General features: G+C 51.4%; 1 protein-coding gene across 1 annotated transcript in view; it reads right to left on the bottom strand.

Annotated features, from left to right (window-relative positions):
* LOC141954940 (hydrocephalus-inducing protein homolog) overlaps positions 1-15,651 on the bottom strand; it is a 67,822-nt gene extending 52,171 nt beyond the window's left edge. Inside the window, exons 1-6 of the mRNA XM_074895047.1 lie at positions 15,546-15,651; positions 14,283-14,408; positions 11,887-12,006; positions 8,612-8,746; positions 7,243-7,442; positions 2,653-2,777 (exon numbers count right to left, since the gene is read on the bottom strand). Of these exons, the coding sequence (XP_074751148.1) occupies positions 2,653-2,777; positions 7,243-7,442; positions 8,612-8,746; positions 11,887-12,006; positions 14,283-14,408; positions 15,546-15,638 (799 nt within the window). The 5' untranslated portion in view covers positions 15,639-15,651. The remainder of the gene's footprint in view (positions 1-2,652; positions 2,778-7,242; positions 7,443-8,611; positions 8,747-11,886; positions 12,007-14,282; positions 14,409-15,545) is intronic.
* Between the last annotated feature and the right edge of the window lie 6,472 nt (positions 15,652-22,123).

Here is a 22,123-nt window from a genome sequence, read left to right as displayed (position 1 = left end):
TTTTCCCACATCCACATGGGGCGGTCTAAAAGTCATCCGGGAAGGGCCGAGCCACCAGCAGGAGTTTTAGTGGCGCTGAGTGCCGAACCCCTTCCAAACCTGTGTGTGTGCTTGGCCTGCAGGCTTCAGAAACTTCTTCTGATACCATAAACTGATGTTAAGGGGATGAATAGGGACGTGCTGTAGCCCAGAACATCCCAAGTCACGCTCATCTCAGTATGAGCTGGGATTTTTCACACCCAGACCCACGTACATGGAGGAAATGGAGGAGTTTGGACATGTAAAGCAGCGAAGGTCAAATTTGCACTGTAAACCATTATGCTCTGAGCAGCAAAGACATTTTCTTCGCATTCACCTGTAAAGTTTGTGGCAACACAACTACCACCACACAGACAGTCTATCCAGGGCACAGTACCTGTACTCCTAACCAGGACAGTCTAAAGGATGCACCATTCAAATCAACAAAATAACGGGCAAAGGGAAGAGCTCCACGTCTGCCTAAGCAATGCCAGGGACAGATTTGACTCAAATCTGTCAGCAACAACTAAAGCCACGCAACATGCACCTGCATCAGTCACACCAACAACAGTGTGATTCACTGACAACTCCTGCCACTTGTGAGCAAGTCAATACAGACACACAGTAAAGCAAGGAAAGCACCGCCCAACACCCTACACTGACGTTTTGCTCTTAGTGCCTCTGTTTCATGAAGAACAGTCTGTTGGTGGCTCTGAAAGAGCAATCCAGCTGCTTTTTGTATCCGCGTCCCAGGGAGCCTGACTTAGCACAGGACAAAGCAGCCAGGGCTCGCCGCGCCAGGCTGCGTAGCATGGTCAGCATGGGTAGCACGCTCTGCGCTACACCTGCAACAAGCAGCTTTTAAGACTGATGGATTAAATGTTTCGGTTTCCCTTCGGCAATTAATCTCAGCAGCCTTTTACTTATTTGTATGCTTCAAAGCTTGAGAGACAATCCCTTAATTATTCCCTGCTCCCCTTCTCAGCCTGTGGTTTATTGAAAAATAACTGCAGCGCCGTTCTGACAGGCAGGAACGAATCCTGCCTTCATCTCCCAGGTAGCTGCACCATGTTCTGGGGAGGTTGCCCATCCCAGAGCCAGCTGATAGTTTGGTCCCTGTGGCCTGTCCATGAAAATCACCTTTGCAAAGATTAACCGTGGAGGAATCAGGTGTTTCAGTAAGAACAAGGCTCAGCTTTTCAAAGCAAGCTGTGAAGATCCTGGCCCTGGATTCTTCACTTGGACTTTTCATGTCACATGGTATAAACCCCACAGCCCTAACCTCTAGTGTAGTTAGCCCTGATCTAACCCAGAAAAAGATCTATCCCTCTGAAGTTTATCCTATAGGTTCCCTGTATGCATACAAATGAGGCACCTTTTGTCATTCTCTGTCTGAAATTCCAGTAGTTCTGTCAAGAAAGTGTTACCCAAACCAATGAGCTTCTCTGAGTGAGCATAAACCATTCTCTGTGAATGTGTCGTTGACTGAAAAATATTAAACAAAGCTATGACAACTCAGAAGGCTACAAAGAGCATCTGGAATATACAGGAGCATTTCTAGAACTTCTATAAACTCAAGGCAATAAAATGCTCATTTTGGGGCTAAAGCATCACAGTCACACCTAGGTGAGGACATCACACCTCCCAGGAACGAAGTTCAGGAATAGGGACAAAACAAACCTCTCTTTCAGGCAAGAGAAACTGCCCACCAGATGCATTCAGGCAACTGAGGAAGTGTCTCGACCAGCATCACAAGATACCTCTGCTGAACCAAGGCAGACAGAAGCATTTTAACATCACACCTTGAGTTTTTCCCACTTACTCTTAAAGTGACTTACAAAGCTGACAGCATTTTCTGTGGCCTGAGCTGCTTCTCGTACCCTAGTATAAATCTTACACCTATCTTGGGAGGCAGCGAGCACTCCCTGCCAGACCCCAAGAGCCCAAGAGCCCTGGCTGCTTCAGCCCTGTCAAGTGTGGGATGTAGATGGGTAGAGGGCAACATAAAAAAAAGGGTCTGTGGCAAGACAATGGAGAAGCAGTACAGGGGACAGAGGGGTGTACGAGACAGGGGGCCTTCAGAGAGAGTCCGACACAGATGTGCGTTCCCCATATTACACTTCAAACAGAGCATTGTCCAGGAATAAAACTTCACACCTGCATGTGCACACTGCAACGGAGAATCAAGGGTCCCCCTTCCTCCACTCAGCAGCTCCAGGAAGGCAGCAGGCCAAAAATCTCATTCCTGCTCGAGGGGATCCACTTTAACAACCCCCTAAACACCAACTATTTGTCACTTTCCCCCGCGGTAAAGGACAGGGGAGGTACACCCGGAGAGGGAATTAAGGTGGCTGCGACAACGGGCAATGATGGCAGACGACTGTCACGGGGCGTGCTGGGTGGAGAACACCGCGTGGACACCAGGGATGGACCAGCACACAGCCAACAGGACACACAGAACAGGCTCAGCCTTCGCCCCTTATCTGCTCCCTTCTAAGCACTGAAACGTGCAGAGGTTTTGAAAGAAAAGCTTTTAGAAGGGGTTTGCAAAGCAAGTTTAACATTATTCTGCTTAGAAGGGGCTCTGTTCTGAAGGATGCAGCGAGCGTGCACCACGCAGTGCCCAGCACTTACCCGTGTCATAGTGAACTACCAGGGAACCGGAATGATCCCCGGTCTTCAGCGGGTGAAACTCCACTGTCACTTGCACGGCATCACCAATCCCAAGAGTCCCGATGGAGGGCTCCACAGAGAAGGGGCTGCAACAGAGAGAAAGAGACACATCAGGGCTACTGTGGGTGATGCGGGGACTATGCTCCTTTTGCAGCCTGCTCCACTTCAGCTCACTTGTGCAAGCAGGAAGCAAACAAGCCACAGCCAGTAGAAAAAAACAGAACACAGAGGATCTGAAATGGCGCTACGGACTCTCACTTCCGAAGAGATCCGGCTCTCCGAACACCCTGGGGTGTCAAGCCACCTCACCTCGCCCCTACTCTGCAGGGAGGCTCAGGAGTCCGACCGCTGGCAATACAGCCAGAGGACGGGTTCTGAGGAGCACAGAGAGGGTGAGAGCGATCTGCCTGCACAACCTGACGCTGACTTCCGCAGGAATCTGTCTTTTCCTGACACCTATAAACTCCACCTCAAGAGATGCAAACGTCAGGGCATTACCTGTCCCAGGGAGACTGCAGCCCAGCAGTCAGACAGGAGGGAGAATAAGTGTCTTTCTGGAAGACCAGAGAATAATTATGGCTTAAATTGCAGAATTCCTTCTCTTTACCTTGAAAACAGCCTAGTTTACCTAAGAAAGGGCACGTTTCATCAGCATTACGATGAAAGCTGCTCTAAAGAGCAATCAGAAAAAGCTGAGTAAGTGCAAATGCAGATTAGAGCGATACAGTGACATGGAAACAAGACTTGGCAGGAGGATCCCATGTACAGCCTGAACCATCAAACCCCCGGCTACATGAAGTGCCATGACCAGAAGCACATCAAGATGACTAGAACAGGAGGTTTTCTGTGCATTCACAAGCACTGCAACCTGGGGCTCTGGGTTGTAATCCTAACTCGGTAACTGTTTGCTTGGCCCACCAGGTTTGGAGGTTTTTTAATAGCTCGTTTTCTTCTGACATGCTTTTTAACTATGTCCATTTGTCGGCTTGCTTTGTTGTACGATATCTAAACTTCCACAAGTCCAGATCTCCCAATGGCACCTTGCAGGCCCCAGTTTGTATAAACTTATCTAGCCACACCAATTTAGGAGAGACCTGCCCATCAGTACTTGCCGAGACCTTGCCTGTTATTGCCCTTCAGAAAGATTCATAAGCAATTTCATAATGATGTATTTGGGCATTTACATCTTGCTTACTTTCACCAGGCAACAGCTCCCCACCTTGACAGTTGGGCATCCCGTGATGATACCAAAGGCCAAATACTCCTGACAGAATTGAGAAACACGACTGACAAGTGAACAAAGCGGGCGGTTCTGTGGCCCAGGCTCTCAAACCACCATGCTGCCTCTTCTCCTGCAACCACACCTCTGGCACACGCAGTGTGCAAGGAGGCTGCAAGACACTTCAAGTGCCGTGGCGTGTTTATCTCCTGCAGCCACCCTTCCTTTGGTCTACTGGGGCCTTATAAAGTCATTTCAGTTTGGGACGATCGATTTCGTTACAAGCTACCTCCAAACCCAAGGAAGACAGTAAAGTTACTGTTGACTGAATTGCCTCTTCTGTCCACTAAGATCTATTGCAGGAAAACAACAAAGGTCATTTAATCTTCGCATATATTATTTGTTAGTAACGGTCAAGCAGCATAACTATTCCAGTAAACCCAGTCTGCTACACTCAAAGCACCCAAAACTCCACCTCTGTGCTGAAAAATCCTGTGTGGAGTCAGCACCTCACAAGCTCTCTGTACTTCCCTCTTTCACTGCACCTAGGCTCTATTTTCACGTCCTTGGATGGTCTTTGCACGTCCTACAGGAACTCGCCAGTCTCACGCCTCCATGTAGCGTATGGGAACTACGGGGAGGGATGCAAGGGGGCTCGAGGCACTGTGCCTCGCAGGATAATTTCCTGAGCCTTCAGAGCTTGGTGGGGACGTTCCTAAATGGATCTTATCTCAGACTGATCCCCTCTAGCCCCACAGCATGGCACAGCACAACGTCAGCAATGTCAGGAGAAGGCAGTGCTGCACTGAGATCTGCTTCCAGACACCATTTTCAGCTCCAGCCTACTGGGATGACATTTATCTATGGGAATGTCATGGAGCAGACACTCATTATCCTGCCTTGACAATGAGACAACAGGAAGAGACTTTCTCTATTTATACTATTATGATTTTTTATTGCCATGCTAGGCAGTTAAGACCTGGATGTGGACCTGCAGAGGGAGGAGAAGCACTAAGCCAGACTGCATAACAGGGAGTGCTTTGGTGGTTTTCTCCCTTCATGAGAAAGTGGTCAAAATGCAGCCGTGCTTCTGGTAGAAACCATGGCAAGGGGGAGCCCCGAACGGGGAACACCAGAAGGATGCCGAATCGGCCCCATGGCTTCACTCAAGAGCTCTTCACTGGAGGGAAATGCACAGCAGAAAACATCAAAGCCTTTAGATAAGTAAGTAACAGGCAGGGAATGTCATCATGAAGTGGCCAGATGCAAGAGCTGAGGGGAAAGGTTAGGACTGGAGATGGACTGAAAAAATGCACTGAAGGTGAAGGCAGACAGGTTATGCTTGATGCCACAGAGAAAGAAATCCAGAGAAAAGCAGCAAGGAAATGTGATATGAGCAGCACGATGGACTAGGAAATGGTGGCATCTGCAGCTGACTTGTGAACGGGCAAGAGCCTGAATATGCTCAGGCCAGAAAACACAAGTTTAAATTGTTTAGATAGAGAATAAAGGATACAGAGGTCACCTGATGGATCTGTAAGCTTAGACACCTCTCTCACTCCCTTCTACTCCACTAAGCCTCCTCCTCTTCCTCTCACATGCAGCCATGTATTTTTAAATACTCATCCAAGAGTATTTAAAAAGAAATCTGAATGAAAGTCAGGGCAACTTAATTAGAATAAAATGCTACTTATATTCAAAGATTTAAATCATCTGTTTGAAACTTCAAAGTGGCTTTCAAAAGTTCATCATGAAATGGAAGAGATGGCAGATGCCCTCAGCTGCCAAGGGAAATCGTATCAGCTTTCCATCCCTGTACACATGCAACCCAGTTGTTTAGAATATTTTTTTGTGTAGTTTGAAATAAAACCTTTGCAATGCTTCCCATTTCTTCCTTGCAAATCAGGACTGAAATATTTAATTGCGGAACTTCAGAAACTCTTATAATCCATATCAAACAGGATTCGACATGTGCCCTATCACTCAACAGAAGAGTTGGAGTATACATTGCAAAAAGTGCTAGACTTTACTGAGTATTTATTTGGGTGGAAACAACTGGATCTGGAGACCCCCGAGGAAAACTCTGCAGTGATTTACAAGTTCCTGCCTACGTGTTTCCCCAGGGAAAAGCAGCAGCCTCCTTAAATAGCATCCCAGAAGCCTGCTGAAACAGCCTTGCCAGGCTTTGGTGGAAGCTCCTCTTGAACTCTCACATTTCACAAGAGAAAAGAGCAGCCTTTTGAGCCCTGCTTTCCTGGAGAAGAAGTTGAAGAACTCAAGTGCACCCAGTCAGACCGCTGGTCTTTGCTGCATTCTTGACCTCAGCTCCTACACCAAGGCCTCCGGGACCAAGCAACTCACCACAGATTACCAGCCAACTGAAGCCGTTTCCCTGCAGCTGCATTACCCTCTGCATTCAGCAAACTGGGAAACCAGCGACTGTCTTCCGAGACCTGAAGGAGCAGGACAGGCTGTCCACAACACAACTCATGTCAAGCATTCGATTCGGGACCACCGGAACACCACAGCGTTGGCTTGCAGCCTCCCAGAGCATGGGTGTCTTTGGCCGACACTGCTATGGAACCCCTTCAGAAGGCACTCAGCATCAGGAGGTTGCAAGCTGGATACTTACAGATTCGAGCACTCCGCAGGAAATCTGGGAGAGAGAAAGCTCTAGAAGAAAAGGCCCCCAACCCACGCACCAGACACTTGCTGCATCTTTTGCCTGTGCCCTCACTAGCATGCTGCTTTGGGGCTGTGGTGCCATTTTGAAGCCAGTGTCTGCTCACCTCCACCTAAAAGCTCACTCTACTTAATATCTGGTCCCAGGGACCAGACCAAACCGACGGGAAAACAAAGTGCCTGGACCACACAGTGTTCTTGTCAGGGCCTCAATACCAATTGTTTTCATTTACGATCTCGAATGGCACTCGCAAATAAACACACAGCTGCTGGGAAATTCTGAAATGCCTCTCACCACCTCACAGCTTGCCCATCTCTTAACACTGCGTTTGGTCTACAGGAATCAAGCTCCTAGAGCTGTCACCTGCCACGCACAATCTTACACAGCCCAAGGGCAGCAGGTTGCCTTCCTTCGTGTGCTCTGTTGGAGACACCACTGCAGTACAAAACCTCGCTGCAGCACGCCGAGTTTTATCAAAGGTTGCATCACGCTTAAAACACTATAAGCAACAGCAAAACCCACGTGTCCTGCCCGTTTCCAGCTACGGCTGCAACACGGCAGCTCAGATGCTCTGGTGCCTTGTTGTTACCGTTTACCAACCACATTATCAGGCAACAGTGTTTTGCACAAAGACGACGAGCTCCTTTACCTCTCAGTGCTGATGCGGTAGCGAGCCTCCCGGTTACCGATGTTGCGAACCAGCAGAGTTTTCTGGGAGCTGTACTTGACTGGACAGACGGAGAAGTCCAGCTGGTCAGGGAAGTCCAGGATAGCTCGGGCACCTATAGCTCGGATTGGCACGATAAATTTTTCCCTCTCTGTGATGCAGGTGAGCTGGTAGAAATAATCCTGCAGGGAAAGAAACAGTCTCAGCACAGTGCATTTAGTCCCATCCCATGGCGGAAGGAAAAACGCTGGTTGCTATGACTCTGAACAGTAGCATCCAGTAACCTCAAAGGGCTTTTTACCTTAATGACCTTTCATTCCTGTAGCGTGAATTGAACAAGGCGGTTAACTCGCAAAGAAGAAACAATCCCATCGATTCACCTACTTTCACAGCAAGCTGGCAGAACCAGACAAAATTATCTGATACTCTGACTCGGGGGCACCAAAATAGAGCAATTTCATGGAAGGGATTACAGCAGTAACAAGAACCCGCTTCAGTCACCACTGCAGATGATCAAAGGCTCCACCAAGCACCCAGTGGTGCCACAGCACTAACTCCAATCCCAGCAACGCAGCGACCTCACTGACGCTGGGCAGGGGATGCTCGGGTGCCTTTTCAAAAGGACTTTGCCACATGCACGACCAACGCTTAGTCTTTGGTGAAATATTCAACAAGATGGACACGGGAACTGTTTTAATGTCAGGTGAGTGTAGGGTAAGTGTGTATTTCCTACCCCTTCCCAGAGCATTATAGAGACAAGGCTGGGGACACACACCCTTAAAAAGCTATCTGATCTATCTCCCCACCCCAGAACTGGCTCCGCTCTGCGCCCAACCTGTTCTTGCAAGATGTCTGACAAGTCCTTAAAAGCACTAACAAGGCCACCTCTGCCCTCAGCAGCCTATTCCAGCTCTACTCTAGACTTAAGAGTTCTTCCTGTGTCCAATCTCAGTGCCCCTTTCCACTTTTCACTTAGCCTCATGGGACATGGGAAAGAGCTTTGCTTCCTCTCTGCTGCAGGGCTGATGCCTTGTTAGCATGCCTACCTGAGGCAGGTGGCAGCAGGAGCTGCAGGTGGGACACACTGGGACAGCCCTGCCAGAGCAAACTCAGCTGTGCTACTCCCCAGCACTGGCTTGTTCACAAGAGAGACAGACAGTCCCCCCAGCTGTCTGGCGTTTAGCAGTAGGAAGCCAAATCAAGCACCAAAATCGCTGTACTGTAGGGAGGAGCAGATACAACTCCAGACGGACAGTGTGGCATTGCAGTGCTGCAAGTATCCCCTTGCCCCCGCGGAAATCACCGGTAAAGCTGTTGCAGCAGGGCCAGAAGCCATTACCTCCAGCCTCACCTTGTTCTCCTCCGGGGTGAACAGGATGCGGAAGGTTGAACACATGCCAGGCGCGACCTTACAGCACACACCACCGGGCCTGGTCAACTTGAAGTAAGGCGACGGCTCCAAGACAACCTTCACCAGCCGAGGAACCTGCAGGGAAGACAGGAAACTATGATTTTGCCACTCACGTGGAAACATGAGGAGAAAATACCTGGCCGTGCCCTGGGGACATCCCTCCTTAACCACCTTTCCAAAGCACTTGTAACTCTCGAGGCTGTCACAACCTGGACTGGAAGCCCAGCGAGTCGCAAGGGTGATCCCCTTGGGTTAAATGAAGGTGAAATGAACCAAATGTCCAGTTAAAGTGTTTTACTTGTGGTAGAAAACAATTTCAACTTGGAAAAGGATAATAAGCAATGTGGTCTCTTTTAAATCTGTAAGAAAGAAAAGAAAGGAAAGAAAGGTGAGAAAGAGTCAAAGCAATCTGGGTCACCACCCCCGGATCCAGTGTTGTCTCAGGTCCGACCATCTTGGCTGGCGGGTGCACACCCAGCCAAGGTTCTGCTGCCTTTTCAGTTCATCCTATCAGCTGGTTAGCACACTTCTGCTTCTGGGGCAGAAATGCTCACCTCTCGCCAGGCCTTGTCGCCTCTTCAATGGCAAAGGCACAAAGCCGTTAGCAAGGCCAGCACGGCGTCTGGCTGACACAGTGGAGCCACACGGTACCGGGCTTACACAGTGCAGCCAGTGATTCGCGGTCTTTGGGCTTGAGGGGGAACTTGTGGTTTCACTCAGTTTCCCCCCTCTGAGGCCCACATAAGGTGTTTGTCGATACAACTGCAAGGGAGTGGGGGTGCAGCCCTCCACACACTCCCGCTCCCTGGGTGACATTCCTTAGACTAACCACAAAGGCCACAGCCGGTCCTGGAGGCTTTCTGTGTCAATGAATGTTTGAGGCATCAATGCCTTCAGTTCCTCACAGAGGTGCAGGCACCTAATACACCAGGATGGAATCCATTCTGCCAGGGCAAAATACCTCTAGGCCAGAGGCAGTCCTGACGTCTCCAAACACCCTTTGCTCCCAGCAGTGCCCGGGGTCAGCAAGTTCCAGGAGCCAATTCCACACTGCAAACAAACATTTTAGTCACCAAGCCCCTTGGGAGAGGAGCTAAGACCTTCAGCAAAAGCCACCCAGAACAGCGCTGAGGGTGGTGAGGAGCAGCCTGAAGACAGAAAAGCAACTCAACAACACACAGGGAGGAGCAGTAACCATACAGCAAAGCACTTGTGTATTTGAATGACTACACAGCCTCTATCTGGAATATACACTTCGCTGTCAGCTGGATTTTTACGGAGCAGACAACCTCAGGCTACTGGGCAGTACAGGTCAGCGTGATTTGGAGGAACCTGCAGAACTGGTGAGAAAAACTTGGAGACAGAGTACAATGTCGCTGGACATCACCAAAAGCCAGCAAAATTAGAATATAACCACCTCTCTTGGGATTATCATCTCCACGTTTGTGTACTTAAATATGCCAAGGATTTCCCTTAAAGCTCATCTTTCTTATACACCAGAGCTGTCCAATGGCTGAGGTCTTGCTAGCTTCAAAACTAATTCCTTCTGGAAAAAATCAACAGCTCACACATTGCCTCCCCTTTAGAGGGCACACAAATCCCAAGGTGCAGCTGCACAGGTTTATTATTTCTTACTGGGAATAGCAGAAATGCTGATGCAGATATTCTTGTCCACTTGAGGAAGCACAAATAGAGCAAATTGACTGTTTGCCTGTTGGCCGGTACTTGGCAACCACAGATATTTTGAAGCGCCATCTGGATAACGGAGCAGCTGAAGTCAAAAGACTTAATGGGAACAAGGCAGCGCCATAGGAACAAAGGGAAACTGAGGCACATTTTAATCAGGAAAGAGGATAGCTACAGCAAAGAGTGCCCAGAATCAGCATGGGCCCCTGTCCAAGGGACACCCACGCTGCTCTCCCCAGTACTCCCAAGCTAAACCAGGCCAGGAGCGGGGCAGGACTCTCCAGGAATAACTGAGGGACCACCCTGCAACTGTCTCTGCCAAAGGGTCTTCCATTTTCAACCAGCCCCTGCCAAAACCCGTCACCACAGAATATACTTTGACTTCTCTTGCTGTTCCCCCACCTGCAACATGCCCTGACAGCTTTTTTTTGTCCACTTGTTTGTTTTCCAACAAGACTGGTAGATTTGGAGGGGGTATTAATTCACGGGCTCTCACGTACTCTTCCATCTGCCCATCCTGCCCTCCTCTCACGTGCACATCTTACTCTTCATTACAGAACAGTATCTTTAATTACACCTTTCTTTTTCTGAACCTTCTCTGATTCCAGCACACTTACTCTTACATGTCAAGAGAAACCCCTGCGTGTACAATGTTCTCTCCCAGAGCACTTTCCCACTCAGCTCCTTTCCCACCAGCTGCTCTCGGCACCTGCCTCATTCAAGCAAACGTTTCCCCTGCCAAAATTCAGAAGGTCTCAATTTCCCTCTTTACAGTGCAACCACAGTGCTGACGTTTTTCAACTTCTCCTTCTCAACTTTCATGGGAAATCTCAAAACAATCACAACTTTTTCAAGTAAAGGTGGAGACCTTCAAGAGAACATTACACTGGATGTGCTGAGGTTCTCCAAAGGGAAAGCAGAGAGCCACACTGCTTAGAAAAACCTGAGCAGAACTGCATTAGGCTTAGCAGGAGCCTAAAGTGGCACCTAAAGGCCTCCCAGTGCTTCTGCTAAAGCAGTCCGTTTCCCCTGCTGCTTCAAAACACCCTCCTGGAGTGCTAACGCCACCAACCATAACTCCCTCCAGCACGACGTGGAAAAGCCTCAAGCCCTGGGCTTTGACACTGAGCTGCACAGAGGCAGCTGAACAGGCTGCGAGAGGCAGAGGTGCCCTGCCAGAAACAGAGATTAACCAGGGAGCCACCAGCACATGGTGCTCACTCGAGGTAAAGCAGGAGAGCAGGTGACAACTGTACAACCCTCAACATCCCCATCAATCCAGGCTTTCAAGGGCAAGGACGCTGACTAGAAAAGCTCCTTTGTGTTAGATACCACCAATGCGTGGCCAAAATCAGGGGGAGAATCCCCAGCATGGGAAGATTTCCACCCTCTTACAAAATAAAGGTGGTGAAACATTTTATTCTGGATGTGTTGTGCTGCAGCAAACTCGTTATGCGGTAAACCACAGGAATTACACTGCTCTCCTCCTCCTCCAGCATGGTGTTAAACCTCCGCACCCCAGCACTTACCCTGTCAGTGTTCCTCAGAATCAGAGGCACTTCATAGACCTCGAAGGGGACGTAGTTCTGAAATACCACCTCTGAAGGAAAAGGCTGAAACAAGCTCTGGTCCAGGTCAACTGCTGAGAACTGGAGAGGCAAGACAGAGCGGTGAGAGGAGGCTCAGCTGCTGGCAGAAAGATTCATGACACAATCCGACACCGATCTCCAGTGGAGTACAGTCTCTCGGTGAGTACGTCCGTGCAGCTCACGCTAGGGAAACAGCCCCCCACCTGTGTTCCGAGCTGATCAAAAGTTTCTGGACCACACTGAGCAGGCTCAAGCTAAGAAGCTCTTTTGGTGGGTGTTCCTCCAGGTTTCCTTCTCCAGAATGCAAGGCAGCGCCTACTGCCAGCAGAGCCCTGTGCTGACGTGGTCACACAGCTCCAGAGCCCTTCCTGAAGAGCCACCAGCACTCACGGAGCAAGCGAAACCCAAGAATTTACATGAGACTCCATGGGAAACAATTTGGGGATGATCTTTACTCTGAGACAGAGAGAACAAGTCCCACACATCCCTAAATATCTTTTTTCATCGAGAACCTAGAAACCAGTTAGAAGACAACACTACCAGGTGAGGTAAAGCTAAAAAGAAAGTAAAACAGTAGTTGGGGAAAAGACAAAAGAGGTGAATGCTGGATAGTGATAAGGCTTAGCTCTTTTCTCAGCATTACTGGGCAACTTGAGTAAGACTGGACTTGGCATCCTTTTTCCACAGGCTTTAAAAAGATGCCTTACTGCATTCCATTATTGCCATTTCATTTAAGGCAGAAAGGCATTAACTCATTAAATTTATTTCACGCAGACATGCAGAAGCATGTCTGAAAATATACACAAAGGAGCAAATGTTTACAGAGCAGAGGCAACACTTGAGAAAATTCCCCCCTGCTTTGTCTCCCCTCTCCCAGCTGCACTGCTCCCACTCAGAAGACCCAGGCAGGCCTCCTGCTTCTCCACAGGAGCCACGCTCACACGGCAGCTCCTGCCTGCAGCACGCTGCCAGCCCTGGGTGCGCTCATCTGACGCGTTCCCAACCTCCAGTGCTGCCTGGGGCAATCCTTCACCAATTGGTTACAGGTCTCTTGTTGGCAATTTTCTACTCAACAGCCTACCTCAGCGATCCACCCGTTTGGACTGTGTGCTATAGTGAGCAGTCCTGTGAGAAAAGCAGCTTGAACAGACATCTAAGAAACCACCGACCCACAGAAAGCACTTCCACTCCCCTCTGCCCAGGGCGAGTCCCCTGTATATCCGGCAGCCTGAAACATCTAACACCCTGTGAAGGTCCCACACATTGTTCCAACCCAACACATTAATGCACCGTTGAGGGAGTCCCACGACCACAAGCATTTGACAGGGACTACACCAAAGCATGAGGTGGCTGCTTCACCAGGAGGATGGAAAACAGCAAGCTCAGTTCCCTGCGGCCTGCCCCAGCCTTCCCCCAGCATCGTACTTCAGCAGTGGTAGCTAAACTACAGCACAACCCACCAACTTCAGCAGAGGTTATTTATACTGACTTAGCACAGATCAGGACTTCCAACCCCTCACCAGGGAAAAACATTCTACCTTTCCCCATGTTTTGCCAATTATTAGGCCTAGCATAAAGGACACAGCCAGCACAAAGATGAACCAATAACCAAGTTGTGTTTGATACAAAAGGGTCAGTCCATGGGTGAGCGCTGGGGGTACAGACAAGTCGGTCAGATTATACACAATCAACATCAATCCCACTGACCCCAACAACGACACCGCATGACCAGCAATGGGTGGGATAAATGGTGACATGCAGTCTCTCATAGAAGGGACGGGAGACAACAGAGTCAACGAGCCAAACACATCAGACCAAGGAAGCCACAGACTGAATCTCTGCACAGCCCGCGTTTACAAAAGCCAGACCTGAGTGGAGCCCAGTCCCAGGGAGGCGGGAGGCCCTTCCCCAACAGGGAGCTCTGCACAGGGCATCCCCCTCACACACAGACACTGCCCCTCCTGCCAGGGGTCCCAGCTGTTATCCCTCCGTGGACACCTGACCTTGGGTTACTGACTGCGGGACCCCTGGGGCTCCTTTACCCCATGGCTCTGTCTGCCAGGCCGCCCACCCTGGGGGGAAGCCTAAAGGCAAACTCACCCCCCTTTGGGAAGGGCTGGGGGAATCACCCACATGACAGCCTTAACTTGGGGCTTGGGGCTGAAACCCCAGCATTTCACCCCAGCAGAAGGAACTCCACCACCACCAGCAGTTTGAAAAGACAACAAGCCCTGGGCACTGAGGTATTCAGATGGGCCGGAGGCGCACCTGTCACAAACACACACCCTCTTCAAATGTCACACCAAACAGCACGGAAAAGGGCGGGAAAAGGTTACCTTGTGATGGGAGGCTTCACCCATGTCTAGAAGCTGGGTAATCCGGGGCCGCCTCATCTCCCGGGTGCTGGCCAGCCTCTGCTGGGTGGTAAGAGACATCTCCTTCAGGAAGGCAGAGGGAGTCAGCTGAAATGCAAAACACCAGCAAGAGCTACAGAAATGCCTTTCTGCAGAAAGACTTTTCCTGTTCAAGTGCCACTGATGAGCCATTTGTGATCACAGACACTACGGTAGTCCTGGAAGTCCCGTAAATTACATGCTGAAATATTTAACATCAGTAAATTAATGATATAGAGCGGAATACACACGCTCTAAGCAAGTGGCTTTGTCCCTTCAGCTCCTCCTTCATGAGGTGATGTGACATGTTTGGGGATTTCTGCTCTTCGGGTATTTGTCCCCTCTTGAGTTTTGCTGGATTGAGCCAGAGACCTTTGAAGAGAGCGGGGAGGAATTACCAGAAATCCCCTAACTCCACCCTTGCACAGTGCTCACACCAACTCGCAGGTGGAGATGGCACTGCTGGGTGAGTCAGAGGAAAGCAGACGAGCAGTGTTGTGCCAAGACGGAGGTGGAGAGGAATGGGTCCAAGTTTTCGTTATTTCTTTTCCATCGGCACTTGCTTCCTCTCTGTTCTGGCCACACTGACCCTCCGCAGGAGGATACAGAGATGTCTCCTTGACAGAGCCTCAGCACTGGGCCACCCCCAGTGAAGGGAGCTCCAGCCAGCAAGGGGGACAGCTGTGGGCGGGAAGGAGGAATCACCCTGCGTCCCCACTGCTGTTGGCAGGGCTGCATCTGTGCTCCACACAGGACACGAGATACCGTGAAACAACTCTTCTGGAAGCTATTCCATCCGGGACAGCCGTGTCCTGTCAAGACTCCGGGCGGTTTGAGCAGCCCACCACATGCCCAGCAGCCCAGCGGTGTGGCCAGGGCAGCACTGGCAGGTATGCCCCTGTGACAGGAGATGTTACTGCCCACACAGCAAAGAGGACGGAAGGCAGCACATTTGTGCTTCAGCTGTTCCCGTGCAAGGCCCAGTACGTCCCTTTATCCCGGCTCCACTGGCACCTTCAGGCAAGACCCTGGACTCTCCCTGAAGCAATACAGCCCACCCCCCCGCACCATGACAGCCCCCTCCAACAGAAGCACGGCAGCAAAGAGGTGGGGAGTGGTGCCTGGCTCCACAACGCCCTGACAACGGGAGGGGAAGGCAGAGGAGGGGCAGGGGCAGCTCCTACCCGGCCCCCAGCAGGTACTTACAGGCACACGCCGCTCTGCCTCTCCGACCACCTTCGGAGAACAGCGTACTGCCACCTTTCTCTGGAGTCCATCAGCCATTTTGGAGGACCTCATGGACCGATGAAACTTGCCAGTGGCCATGACTAGGAAAACCTGGAAGGAGTAACAGGGATACTCTGACAATCCAGAATCCCATTCACGGCAGACCCAAAGGACACACCTGTGTCTCCAGGCTGTGGCATCATTCCTAAGTGGAGGACATAAGGGTGCCCCACACTGTTTCGTGATTAGACCATGTTTAAGTGGCAGAGTTAAGGTTCATAGAAGTAAAACTCCATAAAAATACTCCTAGAGCCAAAATAGACTTTAGCTGTAGGTGCGGTCCCACGAGCCACAATTATTTCTTTTCATGAACTTCAGCTGACAGTGAGACGGACCAGGGTCCCTTCGAGGGTCTGCTGGAGAGTCCCCAGCTCCACACACTATAACCTACTGCTGTGGCTCCTGCCTTAAGTCTTTCCAGTACCATTTTCCCCTTCCCAGCATCCGATCTCTGCTATCCTGGCTTGGCAGCTTTGCATCTCTGTTTTTATTTACTTATTTTCTGGCATCTGGACCACATCTCATAGAATCCTTTAGGCTGGAAAAGGCCTTTAAGATCATCGGGTGCAGCTGTAGACCCAGCACTGCCAAGCCCACCAGCCCTTTCCCTGGATGTACGCAGGAGCTGCTGCTCAGAAAATCACCTACGGATTTCAAATGCAGGAGCGAGGGCCCCCTGCCCTGGGCACCCCCCTGCCCCAGGTACCCCCCTCTCGCACAAGGGATGTCCCCAGCCCCGCGGCATGGGGCAGGGGGTGTCACCTACCCCCTGCCCTGAGCTCCCCCACAGACCCGGTCCCTGCTCTGCCCCCTCCCAAGCCCCCCCAGCCTGCAGCTGTGCAGCCCGGTAGCACTGACACCCAGAGCCGCCCTCCGGCTTTCGGCCGGGGAGGGGACGCAGACACCACCCCCCAGCATCCCTCACCTCTCTCAGTCCACGGGCGCTGTGGGGACACACTCACGGGAGGATCCCCACTGCCATACTGGCTGTTGCCCCCGTTGCCAGGGCAACTGGGCGTCACAGCCCCAACAACACCATGGCAACGGCGGGGACACGGTGGGGGGCAGCTCCGGGACACGGGGGCAGAGGGCACAGGGATGCTCAGCGCCCAAAGCCCCCAGTGAGCACAGCCAGCAGGCCCTGAGACCGCCTCCAGCACAGCGCCCGGCTCCCGCACAGCCGCAGCCCCGGGTGCGGCAACCCGGCTCGCGGCAGCGGCTACAGACAGTCCCTCGCTGGCCCCGTTCCGCTCTGATCCTCTCCTGGGCCTCACCATGCCTGGAGATGGAAAAGTCCTCAGACAGATCCCCCCTCTCACAGAGCTCCCTGCCCAGGTACACGGGTGCAGCTGAGAGAGGGAAGTGCAGGAGGACCAAGTCTCTTCCCGGCTCCTTCCCACTGTCCGGGCTTATCGGTTCCAAGAAGGCCGGCAAGCCAGCCACAAAATGAGTGTCAGCCATCGCCCCCAGGGGAGGCCCGTGCTTTCAAAAAGAGAGCCCAGGAGCTGAAATTCACACCACCCGCCATGCTCAGGACCATGCACTCGGAGGAGCTACGGGGTTTATATCGCTGCCCTCTCTCCATTCCTGGGCTGGGACATACCCACCTCTGCTCCCTCAGGGACCCACAAGCCCCTCTTCCCTTGCCCACACTCTCTCTGCCCCATGAGCTCCCCTCTGCTTTCCTGCACAATATCCAGCTGTCACCAGCAACCTCAGCTTGGAGCCACCATTCCCAGGTCACACTTGGCTCTCAGCTGCCTGCCTGCCTTTCTGACTCCAAGAGGACACATGTGGGGCAGCCCAGGGCGTGGAGAGGGGATCACACTGGCACACAGCCCAGCACAGAAGCAAGCCAGCCACCTCAGCCCTTCACACGAGCCACCCTCCTCCATCCTAGCAGGGTCTGACCCAAGCAGAAACACACGAGGGTACAGCCAAGGGCAGCAGCAGGCCTGCGGCATTATTGACCTCTCTCTTGCTGCAGTGCCAGAAGGACACCGGGCACCATCAGCCTGCATCCCCCAACAGCCCTGCTGCAGGCTCCGAGACAAAGCCCCAGCACAGGCACTGCCCAGGGAGAGGAGGGCAGTGCTGGCACAGGCACCTTACACCATCCATGGCAGCGCTCCCTTCCCCCGTTTTACCCCATGAAGGAAGAACTCCAGCGCTCAACAAAGGGACTGACTGCGACAAACTGGTTTAGATGCTATCAAAACATTTCCTACCAAATAACTGCAGTGAGATCACTTACCAACTGCATCATCATGAAGTCCCAGTCATGAATTCCCAAATGGGCAGCCCAAAATCCTCTCTAATCCAAGCAGCATTTGTACTTGTTTTCTTCTGAGAAAGAAGGGAAATAAAGCTGGCTCCTTTCAGCCATGTTTCCCCTGACTTCCTCTGAGCAATGCAACCCCACGTTGCAGGGGAGAACATTGCATTTTTTTGGTAGCACACACCTCAACACACAGCCCTGGGTTTGCTTTCTCCCGTTTTATTCTCATGTTCAGCATCATTTTTTTTTCCTCACTTTCTGTTTATTTTACATCTCACTTCCAACTCTGAGCTGCTTCTCTACTCCTTTTCTAAATCAAGACAATACCTCGAATGTCTACATTTTACACACCCTGACATTAGCGGTGCAGCCATGAAATCCAAAAAGAGTAAATGGGTCATCCCCCACTGCTTTTTGAAACAAAGCAAAGTCCTTGGCCCCAGCAAGTGTAATGCCTTCTAGCTTTTCTGTTTCTGTAATACTGTGAAACCATTTAATCCAGCCAGCTGTCTCTGTGTAAATGCAGAAGAAAATTTACAAGCCTCAAGCAGTTAATCACAGCTCAAGGGGAATCTCTGACGTGGAGGCTAGCAAGGCAGGAGCTGTGAGGCTGTGCCTGCCAGCAGACAGTGCCACAGGGAGGTGGGCCAGGTCTGGATGGAGGCTCAGGCCTGACTCAGCAGGGCACTGCCTTTAGGCATCTCGGCCTAAACAAGAAAGTGGGCAGCTGTCGAGGGCACTGATCACCTACGCAGTTACAGGATGCTTCGACAGTTTTCCTGGGGCTCGCTCTACCTTGATCCCACCGTCCTGGTCTCGTGTTTCCTCTGGCAGCTAAAACCCACCTAAGTCCCCACCATATTGAGGGCAGAAACACGCTGCAGTACCAGCACACTGTAGGAGCAGGGCTTAGTGGCCTTTCCCAGTCACAGAGGCAGAGCAGGGCTCGGTCTCTCCTCCTCCACACCCAGCTCTTCTCCTCAGCCGGCAGGGTCCTGCCAGGGCATTCTCCATCCCACCCAGTGCCACGGGGCACCACAGGCTGGGGAGCACCAGGCCCTCCTCTCCTCCACCCAAGGAGGGCACAGAGGCTCCGTCGGAGCCCAAGCACATGGCAGCTCTCTACTGCTGGGCATCTCACGCATTTAAAACCATGGCAATACCTGAGCACCCACAGCCCAGCAAGATCCTCCCATGCTCAGCTCCAAGGACCACACTAAATGCCACAAGTGGTCCTTCTCTCCAACTTCTCCAGGCCAAGAAAAAAAAATCTCACGTGCTTTACCTGCTCCACAACACCTTGGTTGGCATTTGGAGCTTCTGGCATCACTTGGCAGCTCCATTTGCAGCGGGACGGGTCTCCTTGGCTCCTGGCTTCACAGCAGATCCGTCACCCAAAGCCCCAGCAGGTCCAGCACCTCTCCTGCAGGGCACTTGCAAACACCAACGTCTGGTGCTGTGACCTGAAGCAAAGGAGAGGAAGATTAAAAACCCAACAGCTCTAAGTGGGACACGGGGAAGGGACAAGCCCAGGCTGTGACATGCATTTCAGCCTCAGCCCACAGGAGCCCCGGGCACAGTCACGGCAGCTACAAAGCACCACAGCGTGTTCAGAAGCAGTGCTGGGAAGGAGCAGCTGGCTTGCTTTATGCCTTGTGCAGCGCTGAAGGACAAGCCGGTCTCCTCGCCACTGCCAGGACAGCGGGTGCAGCTCCCTGCAGCACTCGGGCTGTGCCCAGAGGTGCTGGGGCAGCCTGAGGGCACCAGCTCTGCTGGGCCAGGAATTTACAGTGTGAGCGGGCATCAAGAAAAAAGGCAAAGTGGAATGTGGCTTTACCTGACCCGGGCAGTCACCTTCACAGGCTTCATACAGCCATGCAACTGATTCACGCAAAAAAGACTCCACAACTCGAATAGAGTTACACAGCAGGGATGTTTACTCCAGCACCGGGGTACCGGGGTGCAAGGGGATTTCTCCACAAAGCTTGCACACCCACCGCACTTTTTACCAAAAACTCATAGAGCGTGGACATCCATATTCACTGGATTACATACACAAACATACATATGCATGAGTAAGGCTGGGTTAGTTCGAAAGGCTGATGTCAGCAGTTTATGTCATCTTTGCACCTGCCCATTGCCTCCTGGTGGGCATCTCCAGGGGCTTTGGGAGGAAGGCTCCGAGTCTTTCTCACTTTGGTTTTTTCCCCGGGAGCATGCGCAGATTCTCTTGGCCAATTTCTTGAATAACAAGAGTGGTTTTCAGTCAGTTTACTTTCTATCTTATCTAAGAGAACCAATAGAACCAAGTTGAAATGCTGGGGTTTCAGCCCCCAGCCCCAAGTTAAGGTTGACATACGGGTGATTCCCCCAGCCCTTCCCAAAGGGGGGTGAGGTTCCCTTTAGGCTTCCCCCCAGGGTGGGCGGCCTGGCAGACAGAGCCATGGGGTAAAGGAGCCCCAGGGGTCCCACAGTCAGTAACCTAAGGTCAGGTGTCCACGGAGGGATAACAGCTGGGACCCCTGGCAGGAGGGGCAGTGTCTGTGTGTGAGGTGGGTGCCCTGTGCAGAGCTCCCTGTTGGGGAAGGGCCTCCCGCCTCCCTGGGACTGGGCTCCACTCAGGTCTGGCTTTTGTAAACGCGGGCTGTGCAGAGATTCAGTCTGTGGCTTCCTTGGTCTGATGTGTTTGGATCGTTGACTCGGTTGTCTCCCGTCCCTTCTATGAGAGACTGCATGTCACCATTTATCCATCACCATTGCTGGTCATGTGCTGTTGTTGTTGGGGTCAGTGGGATTGATGTTGATTGTGTATAATCTGACCGACTTGTCTGTACCCCCAGCGCTCACCCATGGACTGACCCTTTTGTATCAAACACAGCTTGGTTATTGGTTCATCTTTGTGCTGGCTGTGTCTCTTATGCTAGGCCTAATAATTGGCAAAACACAAGTCCAACTTCATTAACTAGTTTCTATAGTCTAAAGTAAACAAGGTGGAAAAATCTTTAGTTTATGACATGGCAGCAGTGGACAGACCCTGAACAACTGGGTCACTGGTATCAGTTTCCCACCCTGTGTGGGCAAGTGTGGCTGTGGAGACTATTGCACTGGAACTGAAACACCCCCGCTACAAAGGAAAGTTTGCCTTCAGGGTCTTTTTGGCAAAAAAGTAAAACTACCATTTTTAGTTTTAACACTGCTAATTCTTCCTCAATTGCCCCGAATAACACTGGTGTTTCTCTAGCCTAAGCATGACCTGGCTGTGTTTCAGAGGAGCAGAGAGAACTGCCCATGTGTGCAGACACCCTTCCAGCAGCAGGCCAGGCAGCCGGGACAGCAGGAAAACACCGTTGCATACATCAGCCGTGTGCTCACCGAGAACAGCTGATGCAAACCACCCCTGAAGGGCATCACCCCACACTGCCACTCAGATTTCTGTGAGCTTGGCTTTGACAGCTGACACAGCAGCTCAGCAAACTGGGGTGCTACCTTGTTATTAGGGGTCTATTAGAATCACTGTATTAGGGAACTGTCAGCACTCCCATTATCAATTCTTTGCCAGGGGTTAATAACTGAGCTTTAAAATCTGCTTTGGGATGGGATTTTGCATCTGGGTGTGAAAGACTTTGTAGGTGCAAGAGAAAAAGGGCTCTGGGTTTTTCCTCTTTTCTCTGAATATGGAGCATTATAATGCTTGGAAACACCTGAAAGCATTCTGAAATACAGTGCCTGCCAAAATAGAGCAGCACTGTCAGAGTTTTTAAGAAAATAATTCAGCATGAATGTCTTCTTGTGGTTCTGTGGATGTAAAACAGACAAGAGATTTGTGAGATGCAGACAGGTCCTGCCCAGTCTCCTGTGACTTCAGGCAGGTAACAGTGTCTGGGTGCTTCGCCTTCCCTGTCTCTGGGAGAAGGATAATTGGTGTAATGTCTACACGTGAAATGCTCTCACCAAAACCCAGGGCACACACTCTGTGACTGATGTGTCCTTTTCAATAGCCACTGCTGACCCTTGCGCACCTGCAGACTCTCCCTGCTCTGCATGCCCAGAGATGCTGTGTGGGACAAGTCAGGCCACCTGCAGACAGTCAGGGTCAGCCTCATCCATAGACCTGGCCCATATCATCATCAGTGAGAGGGCTGATACCAGTTTCAAGATCCTGATTACACCTGGACATTGGAGAGAGCTCAACACACATATTACAACAGCCTGACCATTT

The sequence above is a fragment of the Athene noctua genome, unplaced genomic scaffold, assembly GCF_965140245.1.
Source record: "Athene noctua unplaced genomic scaffold, bAthNoc1.hap1.1 HAP1_HAP1_scaffold_42, whole genome shotgun sequence".
Lineage (NCBI taxonomy): Eukaryota > Metazoa > Chordata > Aves > Strigiformes > Strigidae > Athene > Athene noctua.
The sequence above is the reverse complement of the archived record's forward strand: the minus strand, read 5'-3'. Positions and strand labels throughout refer to the sequence as shown.